The 16813-nt window shown below is 53.8% G+C and overlaps 1 protein-coding gene across 4 annotated transcripts in view; it reads right to left on the bottom strand.

Annotated features, from left to right (window-relative positions):
* Cacna2d2 (calcium voltage-gated channel auxiliary subunit alpha2delta 2) overlaps window positions 1–16813 on the bottom strand; it is a 129293-nt gene that overhangs the window by 14306 nt on the left and 98174 nt on the right. For all 4 annotated transcript variants that reach the window (XM_052187373.1, XM_052187372.1, XM_052187375.1 and 1 more), the window contains exons 5-16: window positions 9289–9333; window positions 6046–6187; window positions 3225–3356; window positions 3005–3062; window positions 2270–2320; window positions 2041–2140; window positions 1748–1906; window positions 1438–1545; window positions 1260–1338; window positions 688–737; window positions 427–516; window positions 152–223 (exon numbers count right to left, since the gene is read on the bottom strand). In XM_052187373.1, the coding sequence (XP_052043333.1) occupies window positions 152–223; window positions 427–516; window positions 688–737; window positions 1260–1338; window positions 1438–1545; window positions 1748–1906; window positions 2041–2140; window positions 2270–2320; window positions 3005–3062; window positions 3225–3356; window positions 6046–6187; window positions 9289–9333 (1086 nt within the window). The remainder of the gene's footprint in view (window positions 1–151; window positions 224–426; window positions 517–687; window positions 738–1259; window positions 1339–1437; window positions 1546–1747; window positions 1907–2040; window positions 2141–2269; window positions 2321–3004; window positions 3063–3224; window positions 3357–6045; window positions 6188–9288; window positions 9334–16813) is intronic.

Raw genomic sequence — 16813 nt, forward strand, 5'->3', positions numbered from 1 at the left:
CAAGCCCATAGTGGAGCCCCCTGGCCCAGGCCTAAGCTGCTGACACAGACAGCTGCTCTGGCGAGTCTGTGGCATGGCCTGTCCCTCCTCCATCCCCAGACCAGCTACAGGCATGTCAACCCCTCCCCAGATCACCCACTGGGCAACTTACCTTCTTTTCCCCAGGGCCATCCTGTGTCAGGTTGAAAACAGGGAGAGTCCCTGTTACCACCAACCCCAGCCCCTGGAGGGAGAGGAGGAATGGGGTCTCCTGTAGCCAGCCCTGTCTCTACTCTGAGTGTTCACAGAAGGGGCCCAGGCACAGGCCACCTGTCATTTTCTTTTACTTAGTCAACACCAATAAGGAGCCCCTCAAGGGTCTTAACTGGGTGGGTATATTCCCTGAGGGAAGGCCACCAGTCCCCTTTCTTTGCCCAGAAGCCTTACCAGTGCATCTTCATACACGTTTGTCCATTGCACTTGCTTGGCGTCCTTGCCTGCCAGTACCATGGGCCTACCCAGCACATCCAGGTATTCCTGGGAGAGGAGAGGACTAAATAATGTCCTTCCTAACTCACTTTTCTCTCATCTGCTGCCATGTGCAACAGCGGCCACCAGGGGTCGCTATTGTCTCATGGCTGGAAAGCTCGCAGCCACAACTAGAAGGAAGCCAAGGCCTGGGAGGGGCGGCCTCTTCCACAACCTCACCTGTGTGTTGATGCGGATGGCTCCAATGGAAGGGATCTCAAAATAGTAACCTGCAAATGGAGGAGATGAGGGTTTGACTGGCACAGCGAGGCCTGCAGCACAGGGGGTAATGTCTCCTGGGTGGTACACCTGTGTATTGTGACTCTTCCCCCCCAACTCCTTTATGCTCCCGCCCTGGCACTGTGACCAATGCTATGGGAAAGGATAGATGGTAGGGTCTAAGGAAGCTGCAGAGGTGGGAGTGGTCAGCAGAGATGGGGTGGGGGAAGCATCCTCATTCGAGGATATCAGTAACGTGAGTTTACGCAAATGCACAGAGAGATGGATTGATCAGCAAACAGATGTAGGAGCAGAAAGGCTGGAGACAGACGGGCAATGGACAGACATACAGCCAGATGGGCAGAAAGACGCTTTGTCAGATGGACAAGCAAGACGGCCCACCAAATAGACAAAGCAACACACAAAGGAAGGACAGACAGACAGTGAGTGAACAAACAGCTGGACATATGGATGGACAGCTGGCAGAAGGCCATAGCGGGCAGAGGCCCCGGTAGTGAGAGCCAATGAGGTACCTTTGTTAGTACAGGCCATCCACTGCAAGGGTGTGACATCATAGTTATGCTGTCCTACAGAGAACGTGAACACGCGTACCTGCCGGGGCAATGAGGTCATCACAGGGGTCACCTGAGGACAGCCCTGTCCCGTCCTGGACCTAGCTCAGGGCAGCCACCCACCAGGGCTGAGGCTCACCGTCCGATTGGGCCAATTGTACTTTTCGAAGACATCCTGCACGCGGTCCTCACCCCCATCCGTGAACATCATGATCATCTTGTTGCAGTTAGCCCGAGTGATGTTGGACTAGTAAAGGGTGACATAGAGTCAGGCAGTGCTTGGTCTCTCCCGGGCCCAGGGTGGGGCCTCCTCCCTCACAGCAGATGGTACTGCCTGTCTAAGCTGCCTGTTTACTATCAACAAGGCTATCCATCTTTATCTTCCCACGTCACCAAGCCTGGCCCCTCGCCCACCCCTGGCTACCCATTTGCCCACCGGTGGGGCTCACATTCTGGAGCTGGTCAAAGGCGTACTCGAAGCCGGCCTTGTAGCCCGTGGTGCCCTTGGCCACCATGCCCTGCACAGCTTCCTTGAACACCTTCTTGTTACGCACATTAGCCTGCACCAGGTGTGTGAAGCAAGACACAGGCTGCGCCTTCTCGTTGAACTGTGGGGACAGTGGGGTGGTGAGTGGCTTCAGGCTGGCCACAGGGGACAGCTGTCGTACAGGGCTGATGGTTGCCATGGGAGCAGGTTGGATGGGGGTGAGTGGTACCCAGCCTGCCTGCCATCGCCACTCACTGAGGCCACATTCACATAGTCATCATCAGAGAGCGTGTCTAGCATCTCGCAGACGGATGTCTTCATCAGCTTCAGAGTCAAGCCGCTCACGCTGCCACTCCTGGAAACCAGGCAGGGAGGGGGCACGTGTGTGGGGGCTCTCAGGTTTCCCCCTCCCTTTCCTCATTAGGTTCTCAGGCAGCAGAATCCAGTCCTAGTCCCGTCCCACCAGCCGACAAGGCTCACTCACACATCCACAATGATGACCATGTCCTTGGGTGATGAGGCCCCCTGTATATACCTGCCAGTGAGAAGACTCAGTTAAGGACGGCGCCTCCAGCACCTGCGGGGCCTTCCTTCTTCCACCCACTTACTGATGCATGTGTTTCTACTGACCAGGCACTAGGTGGGTTGGAATGGGTCTGGGCACCGGGGAGACCATGCTCAGTAAAAAAGACAGTTTTTTTTCTCATGACATGAATGATCTGGTTCCCTCATTAAGTAAACAAGAGGTGGGGGGTGGGGCAGGTGATCCACAGGGGCAGAAGGCTTCAGTGGCTTGTGTCCTTTGTCCTAGAGAGACCCCAGAGAGTCTGGCTGTGCATGAATGGGGGAGGGAGGGAAGATCATGGAGAAGTAGGAGAGAGGCAGAGCAAAGGGTCGGGGTGTCCAGGGATCAAATGAGCAGTGGGGCTGGCTGACCTGACAGAGGCTCCAGCTACCCTCACTGGTCTGATCTCTCAGTTCTCAGTGGGTGTGGGGGGACTGGGTAGTGGACGCTGTGCGTGGTGGGGGGCAGAGGCAGCTGGGCGGCTTGCCTGGGTGATGGGATCCATTTTCCAGTGGCAGCGATGTGTGAAATGAAAATTGGATAGAGCTGGCTGCGCCCCGCTCGGAGGTCTGGATATCGGGAGGGAGGGGGGCAGGCAGGAGAGCTGGGGAGCCGAGGGGGTGTCTCTCCTCCACCCCTCCTTGCTTCACTCACCAGGGTCGTCTTCTGACGTCGTACAGGTCAATCTTCTTGGGGGCTCGCCATGGTGTGGCTGTGGAGGGAGAGCGAAGGGGCCTGGCTGAGGGGTCTGACTGGAGCGGACGGGAGGTACGGGGATTGGCTTGGTTCACTGTGCCGCATGGATCTCAGGATGGGTGGGCTTGGAGATGGAGCCAGCCGGCTCCTGACGGGCCAGGGAGACAGTGGTGCCTACCTGGGTAATAGCGGGTGACTCCTGTGGCACTGCCGAAGACTTGCCACAACAGTGTAGGGTCTTGTCTTCGGTTCTCGATGAAGACATTCTCCAGGGCCTCTGTCCAGTTAAGCTCGTTGAGGATGACGGTAGCTGGGGGGCAGGGCAGAAGGCTGGGGTGGGGAGTTCAGGGTCGCCCCCTGCTAAATCCATCTCTGTGACCTCCCCTGCTTTCTGCCTGCCCGGGCTTTCTCTGATTTCCCAGGATCTCATGTGGGGCCACACCAGCTTCCCCTCCTCTATCGAAATCATCAAAGGAATGCCTCAGCCTACCCCTCTACCAGGCCTCAGTGAGCAAGCAGGGCTGACGTGGTCTGTGGCCTGTGGAGAAGGGCTGCCTGGGTGGCAGGGCCCCCATCCTGCATGTTGCCTGAGCCTGCACCCGGTCCCCAGGGAGCTCACCCACTCAGCATGCACTTCAGGCTGCAGCCACAAGAAAGCAATTAAGGGCCCGCTGATGGAGCTGGAATTATTCAGCTATTAAGGTACCTGATAAGCTGGAAGCCACTCAGCTCCATGATTAATCAACTGGGGCCAGGAGCAGGCAGGGGCAGGGGTGGGGGCTGCAGAGGGGCAGGGGTGGGGCCAGGCTCCTATTCCAACACAGGCACATGCACTTGCACACACATGTGCATACGTACACAGAGCCTGCGCCCTTGGCAGGTATTGCTGCCTCTCATCTTTGTGCTTCCAGTCAGTTGTAGCAGCTCCACCCCTCACTTCCAAACCCACCTACCTTAGCTGCACAATTGCTACCGTGGGCGGGGCTACATAGGAGTTCTCATATGCTACCACCAGTTACCCTAAGTCCTCCCTGTAGGGGGTTACAAGGGTGACCCCCTTCCCCTTCTGCCAGGCCTACCCCTCTATACACTCACAGACCAAGGCGGATCTCTGCTCTGTTGACTAACCTGGATGGCATTCAGGGTGCCCTGAAGTCTACCTGATGTGTGTGGGGCACTTTTTTTTTTTTTTTTTATCTCTACACTGTACCAGGCCACTCTAGCCTCCATGATTCCTATCAGAGATCTCAAGTGGCAGCCAGAGAAGGTTCTCTCAGGCCTTTGATTCCCTGAGAACAGCTGTGCCGGACAGTGTCTCAGTCACTCAGGCCCTCAGTGCCACCCCTCGCCCACCCCTCGCCCACCTCTCTGCCTGTCCCTTGTGTGCCGGCTCTGCTGTGTCTCTCTGCTATTGAGCTCCTTGTGTTGGCCTTGCATCTCTGTCTCTGTGGTTCTCCTTAACTGACCACAATATGAACACGAAACCTATTTCTACCATTGGCTCTGCCTATTGAGCAGTGTGTTATGGTCCTGTTTCTGATTTAGAAGCCTAGTGAGTTGAACACTTTCTATTTTTCTTTTTAAGGAAAATTGAACCGTGGCCCCCAAACATTTCGCACAATACCATTTTGTCCTTGAGTCTGCATGACATGCCTGCCTACCTCTGGGGCTTCAGCATTCCTGTCTGAGAAACTTGGAAGTCCCTCAGGCTGCCAGCAGAGGGGTGACTCTTGCTGCAGGTAGATTGTCCCTACAGATATCTGAGACCACAAGGACATACCTGCGTGACACACTGAAGCAAATACCCCCGCATGCACACTCATCCACGCCCACGCCACACCCATGCACACACACCCTCAGATCACACTGAGTTGGGAAATGGGGACCATGCCCCCTCAGGCAGGCGATTACCGATTTAATTAAAAGTGACACAGTAAATAAAAAAACATATAAAATGTAATTTGTGTGGGTAGCGAGGGGTGACTGGGGAGGTTGGTGTGGCTCCTGCTTTAATTAGCGTGCCTGCCTGTGATAGTGCCTCTCGACTGGACCAAGCAGGTGTCTGCAGGCGGCCTGCCCTGCTGGGGGTCGGGGGCGGGGGGGACTAGCTGACGTTGAGGGCGGCAAAGACTTCCTAGAAGACCCTAGGATCCCCTTTTTTCCTGGAACCTATACAGTATCTCTGCCCCCTTTACCCCCATCTCCCCAGCATCCCAGCACACCACCCTCCAGCTCCACCAAACCTGGCGGATTCTGAGGCTGTCCTATAGGTAGGTGCTTACATGGTTATGTCAGAACCAGGGCCTTCAATCTACTGCTGGAGGAAATTCCTAAGGAGTTGGAGGAATTGGAGCAGTACATAGAGAAGTTGTCTAGAGCCAACCATCATCAGATGAGGGGCCCCAGCAGTAGACTGAAGTTATGATGACTCCGTCATGCAAAGGTGCCCCACTCCTGGGACTTGGGATCTCAACCACATTTCCCTGGTCCCCCTTCACCACACTCTTGTGTATTACAGGCTAGAAACCATTTCCCACTCTTTCAGCTCTGTGCTGTGGAGAGGAGTGGGTTAGTCAGACCTGTGTCTGGTGTCTATGGCAGTGGTCTTGCTAACCTTAATCTCTGTGTTCACCTTATACTGGCGTTTCCCAGTCCCTCCTGACTGAGTCAGAGATGGGCAGGCATGGCAAGGGGCTGTTCTGGGGACACTCAGCCTGGCAGTGAGAAGCAAGGTGTGCATGTGTGCCACAGATGCGTGGGATCTGTGTACACACAGGCTTGAGACCATACCAGCAAAGAGGCTGTGTTTTTAAGCTCTGCCGAGCATGAAGGCCTATATGTGGGTAAGTCAGAGAAATGACCGTGGATGACCTTGGGTGCAGGGGACTGGCCAGAGGTGGGTGGCACTAGCTTTCCATCTCAGGGACCTGGAGTGCTTGGGGAGTGGGCCCTGCCCCCGAGTGGGTGGGAAGGGCTCTTCCTGCCCCTCTCACACTCACAGCCTTTGTAGATGTCTGTGGGGATCTGCACAGCCGTGTAGGAATAGTTGACTTTGTTCTTGAAGTTCGGGTCCTCCATGAAGTCCAGCCTTAAGGCGCTGCCCTTGTAGCCCCTCTCCATATCTTCACTCTCAGGGTCATCCTGCGGAAAGTACCCCCACCCGTGTCAGGACTGGAAAATGGCGAGTGGGTTGGTTAGGCTTGCAGGTGAGGACAGGGAGGGCCAGAGTCCAGGAGTCACGGTTATCTTAAGGGCAGAGGTTATTTCAGAGACAAGAGACAGACGGAGAGACACGGGAGAACATGGGTACAGCATACGGACCCCTGACCCCTCACGCAGAGGCTTCCTTGGGTGAATCTGCCTGCCCCGCATCTGTCATCCATTTGCCAAATTCCAACCAAAACCAAAACGACCCCTTCTCTACATCCTTGAAAGGCAACGGTCAGTGAAAGGGGCAAACAGGAGAGCCAGTTAGGAGTGGGCTGCGGACTTCTGCTTCCAAGGCCACGCCTCACGCAATTACCCTGAAGCCTCAGTAGCTTTGCCCCCCATACTCCCGGCTGAGTCCCACCCTCTCCCTGCAGACAGGCTCCTTTGGTACCAGACAGTCCTAGCCCCATCTGGGGAACCATCTCCCATAGCAGGGTAGCTCTAGAGATGAGTGGGGGCTACCACAGAGACCAAGTGACCTACAGAGGGAGGGTCCACCATGCCTGCTAGCAGCAGGACTATAAAAAACCCCCGTTGATTTTCTAAAACAAGCTGCAGCCTCCTGACAGGTGCCAATTACGGTATCTCTCGGCCAGGCAGTCTGGGCATGCGCTGTGCAACCCCCCGCCCCCCCAGCCGCCTACTACCACAGGCTGGCAGGAGTGGAGCCGTGGCTACAGCGACGATGCGGCAGCCCAGGGGGAACAGGCTCCAGTGCAGGTGTGCAAGCAAGGGAGGAAGATGCTGGAGAAAGTACAGGGGAGGAAGAAAACGCCAGACAGGGAGTCAAGGGAGACACGCGGAACGCTCCACCCTCTCCCACACCCTGTTTCCCCACCCAAGACCCTTTGACTAAGCTCTGCGCAGGCTCCGTTCGTCCTCTCTTCCCAATGGGTCTCCAGGTTCCTGCCCAGACCATTTCTATGAGGCCACATCCTAGGCCACAGCTCCGAAGTAACCCGAGTCTATCCGCTACCCATCTTCCCGGGACGGTTCTGGACAACAAAATTCAAACTGTCCATTGTCCTTCGTGCCCTTCACCAGGCACGCCCACCTCCTGCCCGCTTTGGGAACGTCCTGGAATGTCCTTAGCTCCTGGGTAAAGCCAGGGTAGGCAGCGACTGTGCACAAGGGCTGGTGTAGGGAGCTAGCGGTCTGGGAGGCGTAAGCCGCGTATGCTCGCTCCACTCAGAGGGAGAGGCGTGGGAGAAGAAAGCCCTCCCAAATGTCAGCGGCAGATGAAGGGCACTGAAAAATTTAATCTTCCAACTTTCCCAACTAATGTGACATTTGGATTCCATTCCGATAAGCCTTCAGCCCGCGAACTTTCTCCTTCTCTTCCCCCACCCCCCACCTTCTGGCTGGCAATTTAAAAGTAAATGGTCTAGAAAGATCTCTAACTGTACCTCTGGCAAAGATTAAAACCAAACCAAACAAAACAACACAACACATCGAGCAGGGGACTTGGTGTGTGTGTGTGTGCGCGCGCGCGCTGTTATTTATATCAGGCTTGGAGCTTCTGGCCTCACTGACCCTAGCCCAGGCCTGGCTAGAGCAGTGCTGGCCCTACGGGGTCGTTGCCATCCCCCTGCAGGGGCTGGGAGGCAGAGCGGCAGGCGTTTGGAGCCAGGGTTGGGGTCCTGGGGTAGAGTTGGGGGCTGTGGGAAGCAGGGAGCAGTGAACTGGTCAGGATTTGGGTACAAGGCTGTCCAGGGAGGCTCTCGGTGCCAGCCGAACCCAGGAGTTCAGTGCAGTGGGCAACTGTAGTCTCCTGGTTTATATTTAATGTACTGATTGCTAAAATTACAGCCCGCTGCCGAGGGGGGTAAGGAATTAGATTCAGGGTCTAATTAAAGGTTCGCTCTTCATTTGAATTTCAGATTCCAGCTTTAATTTTAGCAACTTCTCCGGGAGCCACGGAGCTCAGCCAAGGGGAAATGCACCTGCTTGAGCCCACCCCCTCCTTCTTGCCTCCGCCCCCCAAGGCTTCCTAGGCTAACCTAGGCATGGTGGCCTCCCGCACAAGTGTCCTTTGCAGCCGTCCCACGTCTTGGTGTCACAGGCTGCCTCTACTTAGGCCAGGAAAGCCTCCAAGCCTCTAGGCCAGAAATGGCAATGCTGGACCTTGGGTTTTCTGTATCAGTGAGCACAGATCAGTGCTAGACACCACACCGCCGCACCGCCGCTGTTTAGGTTCAACCACTGTGCTTTGGAGTCAGAAACCGGTAAGTTCACAGAGCACTAGCTGCTCCCAAGTGCTTGAACCCAGTGACACTGTTGGTGTCCTCTCTGACTCTTTGTCACTCCGTAGTCATTCTTGCTGAGCCCTCTCATGATGGGGACCTCACCACCTTCCAAGCTAACCCTAGCAGACCGGAGGTCATGGGGTATGGAAATAAAGTGATTTAGCTCCAGTGGTGCCACTTCGGGGAGGTTAGCATGGTCGAGCTGAGCCCCATCTGAAAACAGATGTAGGAACTGGGCTGCCTCCGTGTCTGAGGCCACCAAGAGGTGCAGGGCCAAGCAATGACGGCGAGGCCAGGCCAGGGGTCCTCTAAATAGCTTGATGCTAAGTTCCCCAAATCACAGGGAAGGGAGGCTCTACTGTCCAGGGGCGGGGCTTAGATGCCACCATGTCTTACTCCCATGTGCCTACCCCCAGGAGGCCCTGGGGATTATTCCTCTCTCCCTTCTACTCCCATGGTGCTCATAGAGCCCCTCATACTGGCACTGAACTGCCCTGATATCCAACACTTTACCACCCTGCCCAGAGAGGGAGACACTGCTTGCCCCACATGTGCAGGGAAGCTTAGCCAATAATGGTGATGAAGACACAGCCTTGGAGGGTCAAGGATTTCTAGGGAGTTGTGGACAGTGAGAGGCTGACCAAGCACAACGCAGAATGGTTGAGTTCAGAAAGGTAAATACAAATCCATAGCACCCACTTTACAGCTGAGACCTTGGTGGCCCCAGGAGGATGGGTGTGGCTCTGACTGCTCCCTGTCCTCTACAGCCAAGGTGGGGACACTTACCAACTCGGCGTCAGCCTTGGCGTCATAGTACATGATGTCTTCCTCCTGGTGATAGAGAGAAGCTTTAGTGCTCATAGCTCAGGGGCGCCCAGCAGCCCGGACCCTCAGGACCGCCAAGCCCTAGAACAAGCTCTTTGGATTTCTCTAGGACTGAGTCAGTCCCTTCTTCCACCCAAAGCCACCCCCAAGAGAAGCGGGTTGAGTCACTGCTGCTGGTACCCTGCCCCCGCCACCCCAAGGCCTAGCCTCTGGTCCTTCACACTCTCTGGAAGGGTGCTGCACTCCAGATTCTCCGGACAAAGAGTAGCAGGGTCTTGCCCTGCAGGCCAATTGAGGGCAGGGTCAGAGCCAGCCGGGCTGCTTGAAGGGCTGACTGAGGCAGGACCAGGGAGTAAGAAAGACAGGAAATCGGAGCAGAGCCTGGGCGACAGCAAAATAATGACTTCACACTGCATCTCCCAATTTCTTCTATTAAAAAGCCTGCTCATTACGAGCATGTACTTATTAATTATCTGTGATTTGTTGTGAAATGCAAAAGGGGTTTACACAACAGGAGCGGGAGTAAACAAAGCCAGGCCCATACGCCTGCCTGTGGTCCTCACTCACACGTGCCTGCCTGCCCGTCCTGGTCCGTGCCTGCCAGCCTGCCGCCTGGGTTCTCGGCCATCTGCACGTCATAATCACCCGTCGCCCCGGGGACCCGTAACACAAACGGGCTAATTTCATGTTTAATGATCTTTAATCAGAACCGAGTGCAGCTGATAGAGGCCGCCAGAAGGTGAGCCTGGTGTCAGCAAGTGCCACTCGCCCAGAAGGGGCCGTCCCACTTTGCCCTAGTGGGCTCTAGGGCCAGGGCCTCTGTCCAAGTCACTCCCCAGGTGCTCCTCAGCCAGGGTTGCCCTAGGGGTTCCTTACACAGCTGGGGCTTTTCTTTGTGGCCTGATCTGTTCCCTAGGACCTGCCTGCCAAGCAGCCCGCATAGAGGCAATACTCACTCCATGAGGGGTGGGAGTCACCAAGGCTACCCTGCCCAACCAAGGCCTAGATAGAGCATACTGTGTGACCTTAGGGTTGTCCCACTCTCTCTGGGCCTCTCGATGCCTCCAGGGGAGGATTTGGCCAGATGCTAGGTCTGTGGCCAATGGTTTTAGTTGGTCAGTATTTGACAATGTTTAAGGTGATAGTCTCAGGCTGTCTTCTTCAGGGGTTTCTGGGGTTACAGACAAGCTATTGGCTGGACATGGACACTTAAGTCAAGCATTCTGGATCAGTGACTGAACGCTGGGCACAATGCTGATATCTCAAGAGGTGTCTGATATGTGTGGCACTTCTGGTGACTCAAATATACAGAGACATGAGGGCGGGGACAAAGAAGAAGGTTTTATACCCAGGATTTGACCTGCCCTTCCAACTCATCTCCAGCCTCATCCAGACTTGCCACCCACCCACCTATCTAGGAAGACAGGCCCGGGTAGGGGGCTGGGGCAGAGCCCAGGCTCCAGGGGGCTCAGCCTTTCCCTATGCCTGGCTCACACAGAAGCACGTAATGAAAGCTGACATTACATCAAACACAATAAGGAGTTTCGGTTGATGAAGATCATTCCTGAACACACAAACCCATTAAACCGAGGGGGAAAAAATATCAATTCAACACACTCGCAGGCGAAAAGAAAATGTGATTTGTTATCTAAAAGGGGGTTATAAACACGACTCTGATGCTCTTTCCCGCCGTAATGAAAACAGGCGGGCGCAGTGGGAGGACTGCAGATTGCGACCTGGGGCTTCACTTGCCAACTTTTGAGGCAAAGCTCCTGCAAGGACGGGAAAGGGCGTGGGTGGGGGCTGGCCATTGTCAGGCTGTGAAAGGGGGTCCATCTGCACCCTAGTCACCCTTAGGGTGCCTTGATGCTCACTTGGGCCATCTCTTCAGCACACCCATGATTCTGTTTATTTTTTCTGCTGTTTTACAATCTCAGTGGAAGATATAATGTTGGTAGCGAAAGAGATAAAGGGAAATAGCATACGGGATTGTCAGGCTCCTGTGGACTATGGGCGGGGCCCAGGTATCTGTAATCTTCCTGCCCCTGGCCCCGGCTGGCAGCCTTGGCAAGGTCACATGTGAAAACACACAGTACACACAGCTGTGATTTCTATTTGTGATGCGATGTGGAGCTGAGAGCGGCAGGTCGAGCCATCACAGTGTGTGGGAGCAGGTCTCTGGGAAGGAAGGCTTGCATCTGCTTTTACCTGAGCAGCGCCAGAATGTTGGCTTTCGTGACTCATGTCCTGAATTAAACAAGGAGGTAGATTATCTAGTGAGTGAGCACAGGGGTCTTGAAGAAGGGTCTGTGTTTTGATAAGTGCCTATCAGGAGTAAATACAGGCTAAGTAAGCTGGGTGTGGTGGCCCTTTAGAGCCTGCACTCTGCACTTGGGAGGCAGAGGCAGGTGGCTCTCTGTGAATTTGAGGCCATCCTGGTCTACATACTGATACTGCCCGGCTGCCCTCACATTCTTGATAAGGCAAGGTAAGATCACACAGCCTCACTGAGCTTCCTTCCGGGTGTCCATCACCGGCAATAAAATTTAGAATCAGAAAGAAGACAGAGAGCTGGGTGGTGGTGGCACACGCCTGTAATCCCAGCACTTGGGAGGCAGAGGCAGGCGGATTTCTGAGTTTGAGGTCAGCCTGGTCTACAGAGTGAATTTCAGGGCAGCCAGGGCTACACAGAGAAACCCTGTCTCGAAAAACCAAAAGGAAAGAAAGAAAGAGAGAGAGAGAGAGAGAGAGAGAGAGAGAGAGAGAAAGAAAGAAACAAAGAAAGAAACAAAGAAACAAAGAAACAAAGAAACAAAGAAAGGACAGAGGACATCAGAGCTGGAGGCTAACCCCACAGCCCACATGAGGATGGAAAGGACCCTCGGATGATGTGACATAGGTGACATCGGTGTTGAAAGCATGTCCTGATGACTTTATCTGTTCCCTCCTTTTAGTTTTTTTTCCCCCAAGTGTGGCAAAAGGTGGATAAATCGCCTCTCTAATTCCCACACATGACGCCCACCAGGAACCTGTATATGTAAGTGGCTGGTGAGAGCAGGACCCAATGTGTACGCGTGGGAGTGCGTGGCACCTTTGCTCCTTAGGAGGAGCTGAGCGTGAGAGGACACGATGTTTGAAGTTGTGGAGCAGGAGGCTGAGGAAGAGTCCAGGGCGCGTGGGATGGAGGGCTGTCGTCTAGATTTGGTGTTTTGCAAGGCAGCTGCCAAGGCTGCCCAGACATGACTGTCACCTGCCCACCAGCCCCCTGTGCAGAGTCCAGACAGCCACCCAGCCCCCCGAGTGAGGTCGTGTGGCCTTCCTTCCAGGACGTACCGCCAGCTCAGCTTGGCCAAAAAGGATTTTTTTTTTCTTTCTGAGAGCCATCTGTTGCTGGCTTGACAGAAACAGGTGGTGAGCCCTATGGCTGGGATGGACCCTCTGGCCAGTGGGGGCCCACCTGTCTTGTCCAGCTGGCTCTTCAGGCCTTAGTCCTGGCTTCACAGGTCTCCCTCTAAGTTCTATAACTAGGGTTACTTCCCTATCAGACAGGAAGGGCCACTCCCTCTACCAGACTCCAAGGCCCCCTGTTGTAGGTTGAGACTGAGGATTTGTCTTCTTCTCTTTCTCTCCCTAACTGATGCCCTGGCCCAGATCCCCCCTGGTGGCAGCTTAGATGGCAAACAATGTTGGCTCAGTGTGATGTTGGCACCGGGCATAGTCCAGCAGGTGGCCCATCTTCATCTACTGTTAAGTGTTATGGGTACCAGACCACCTGCTGCCCGTCTGTGTAGAGCCACGGGAGGTACTGCCTGTAAATCAGGCCTTGGTCTCTCTAGTATTCCCAGGTCTAGGCTGTGGCTACTGGTTCCCTGACTCTGCCAGGATCAAATGAGTATGGTCATGGCCTAGAATTAAAGAGTATTTTATCCCCCCCACCATTTATTGTCCCCTTGATGGTATCAAAGCTCTGTTCCTATGGATTCAAGGATTCCCTAAGTCCCTGGCTGGCATCATAGGTATGTAAGTGTGTATATACGAGTATATCACAACTATCTTTTCCCTGCTCTGCATTGTCCACACTGGGTGACACACACCTTACTAACTATGCAGTGAGTTCCTGTCTAGTTCCATGAGCCTAGTACTCCGAGCCCACAACTACCAGATAACATGTTCCCCCTTCAGAAGTAAGAAGCCCATTTCTGGTCACTTTGCCACCAGAACACAGGACTGGGCACAAGGTCAGATGTTAGATGGCACTGACACAGGTCTGGCTGCCCCTGAGCTGAAGGAATCATGAATGAGGCAAACGGGACACTTGTCTGGGTATGTTTATGATAGAGAGAGGTCCAAAAGGAGGCACTGTGAGCAGTGGGGGGAACAGCCCTCAGGCTGGGGCTGGAAAGGGGAATCCTGGGCTTTGCCTTGTGAATTAGGGGACAAGAATGTTCCTGTGAGAAGGCTGGGCCTGGGAAAGGTCCTGAGCTTGAGGCTGGGATTGCAGCATGGGTCAGTTGTCTCTCCTCAGCACGGAGGACGAATGTGACTTGTTGTTCACCTTCTCAAGGTCACTGGATTTCAGGGTGGGTTTTATGCTTGCAAGGGACAAACCATATCCTTTGCCCAGCCACGGCTGCTGCATGGCCTGTCATGGACGGCCTCTGCCAGCTCTCCCTAGCAGTGCTGGCTGGCAGGTGGGCTAATGGGCCACCATTAGCACTAATGCCTTTCAGCCTGGCAGTCACGGCAGCAGCAGATCTTCATGGAGACAGCCGTGACCTTGCAGACTGGAAGAAACAGGTGACCACAGGCCCTACACCCGGGGATCTCAGGCATGTGCGCTGATGGGGATGCTGATGATCAGCACAGGGGAAGAGGGCATCGGGCAAACCAAGCCCTGTTCTCTCTGTGGCCACGACCACATCTGTAGCAGCTCTGGTTAACCAGGAGGGTGGTTAGCCAGAGCCCATTTCTGCTTCAACCCAGGGCAGTTACAAGGCAGGCAGACACTGGCAGAGATGTTCCATAAATCACCATGGCTTAGCACCCAGGCAGCCCGGCGAGCACCCCTCAGAGGCCGTGATAGGCTGATAGGTAGCACGGACATCAGCTAGCCAATGGGGAAAAGGAGCCCCTGCTTGTATCCCATAAAACTGTGGTCCAGTAATATAGAAGTGGGTCCAGTAATATAGAAGCAGCACCTCTCAGTGCCCTTGGATCCCCTTAAGCTCCAGCACCCTCTTGGGCATCCCTAGTGCCCACCCTGGCCCAGAATAAGTGGGACTGTGAGATCCATGGACCAGGGGCCAGGCAGGACAGCGCTGGGAAACACAGGTTGTTTTTTTTTATTTTTATTTTTTAAGAACCTGGAGGAGGAACAGGTTTCCTGCTGTGGTAGCCTCTGTCTCTTTCTCTTGGGTTTGGACTGGGAGGGAAGGAGAAACCAAAGGGAGGGTGGGACTTGCGTTTATTTCTCCACTCCTGCCCTGCTCAACAGGCCTGCTCATGGGAGAAAACAAGTCAATGCTCAGAGAAAAAAATGAGGAAACTGAGGAGAAGTTGAGAGGACAGAGCTTATGACGGCTGCGAAGAGATCATGGCTGAAGGCTTGCATGCTAGGAGGAATGAGGGGAATCCAGGTGGAGATCAGGAGAAACCAAGGCCCAGGGACAGGAAGGGGTCCCAGGACCTCAGGGTGATGGAGCATGGGAGGAGGAGCTGGGAAACAAGGTTCCAGAGGGATGCAGGAGTGGACAGATGGGTGCCCTGAGTGTAGCAGGGCGGGGCAGAGGGAGCTGTGAACGGTGTTGCCTGGGTGAGGCAGCATGGTCTGAGCATCAAGGAAAAGCCCCTGTCCACCTAACTACCAACATATCTGCCTGTCTGTCTTCCTGCTTGTCTGTCTGTCTGCCTACCTGCCTATCTGTTTGACTACCTACCTACCTACCTACCTACCTACCTGTCTACTTATCTACCTGCCTGCCTGCCTGTCTGTCCGTCTGTCTATGTACCTATCTAATTATTTACCTTTATTTCTCTCTTTTTTTTGTTTTTGTTTTTCAAAACAGAATTTCTCTGTTTAACACTGTCTTGAAACTTGCTCTCTAGACCAGGCTGGCCTCTAACTCAGAGACCTGCCTGCCTCTGTCTCCTGAGAGCTGGGATTAAAATTGTGAACCACCCCCACCTGGCATCTTTTTTCTTTCTCTCTTTTTACTTAAAAAAAATATGTATATGTGTATTCTGTCTGTGTGTTTGCCTGCAGGCTAGAAAAGGTCACTAGATCTCATTATAGATGGTCGTGAGCCACCATGTGTTGCTGTGAATTGAACTCAGGACCTTTGGAAGAACATCCAGTGTTCTTAACCTCTGAGCCATCTCTCCAAGCCCCATCTCTTTTTATGTTTTTACTTTCAAATATATGAATGTTTTGCCTGCTTGTGTGTCTGTGTACCACACATGCCTGATGCCCATAGAGGCCAGAAGAGGGCATTAGCTCTCCTGAAACTGGAGTTAGAGACAGTTGTTAGCTGCTGTGTTTTGAGAATTGAACCTGGATCCTCTGGAAGAGTAGCCAGAGCTCTGTTAGAGTGCATGCACATGTGTGCATGTGTTTATGTGTATTTATGTGTATTTGCATATATGTGTATGTTTCTGTGTATGTGTTTGTGTGTATGTGTGTGTATTTATATATGTGTGATGTGTGTGTTTGTGTATATGTGTGTGTTTCTGTGAGGCAGGTGTAGAGGCCAGAGGATATCCATGTAAAGTCAGCTTTTGCTTTCTACTTTAATATGGGTTCTTGGTCTCACAGAAGTTGCATGTGCCTTTACCCACTGAGGCATCTCTCTACCCACCCATCTCCAGTTTTGAGACAAGGGTCTCATGTAGCCCAGGCTGGCCTTGAACTTGCTATGTGGCTGAGGCTGGTTCATTATCCTCCTACTTCCATTTCCTGAGAACTGTCACTACAGGCTTCCACAACCATGGCTGAGGAGGGACAGGACTGTGATGGAGTGGGGTAAGAAAAGGGTTTCTCCTGGTCCTAGGGAGTCCAGTTAGTTTAGGAGGTAGGAGTCACTAACTTTTATTTCTTCATTGAAAATATCATCTTGGGCTAGGGGTATAGGTCATTCATAGAGTGTTTGTCCAGCATGCCCAAGGTGCCGGTTTCTGTGAGAGAGTGAAATAGAGAAGCAGAGAGAAATAAATTAGCTCCTGTTCCCAGCTCCATGCACCTTGTGAGCTCCTTGCACCTAACCTGTGGGGACAGAAGCTACTCTGAAGGCAAGCAAAGACAGGGGAGGGCAGTCTGGGGAGACAGAGCAGGAGGAGCAGATTCAGGGGGCTGGGTCATGGCTGGGAGTGCCTGGGAGCTGCAGATCTCTGTTGCCAGTAGGTGACCTCAGCAAGTAGAGCTAATGAGACCACCGGCTTTCTGGGGCATGCAGATCTAGACCAGCTTGGCTCAGAGCCAGAAGGAGGCAAG

Source organism: Apodemus sylvaticus, chromosome 7 (assembly GCF_947179515.1).
Source record: "Apodemus sylvaticus chromosome 7, mApoSyl1.1, whole genome shotgun sequence".
Lineage (NCBI taxonomy): Eukaryota > Metazoa > Chordata > Mammalia > Rodentia > Muridae > Apodemus > Apodemus sylvaticus.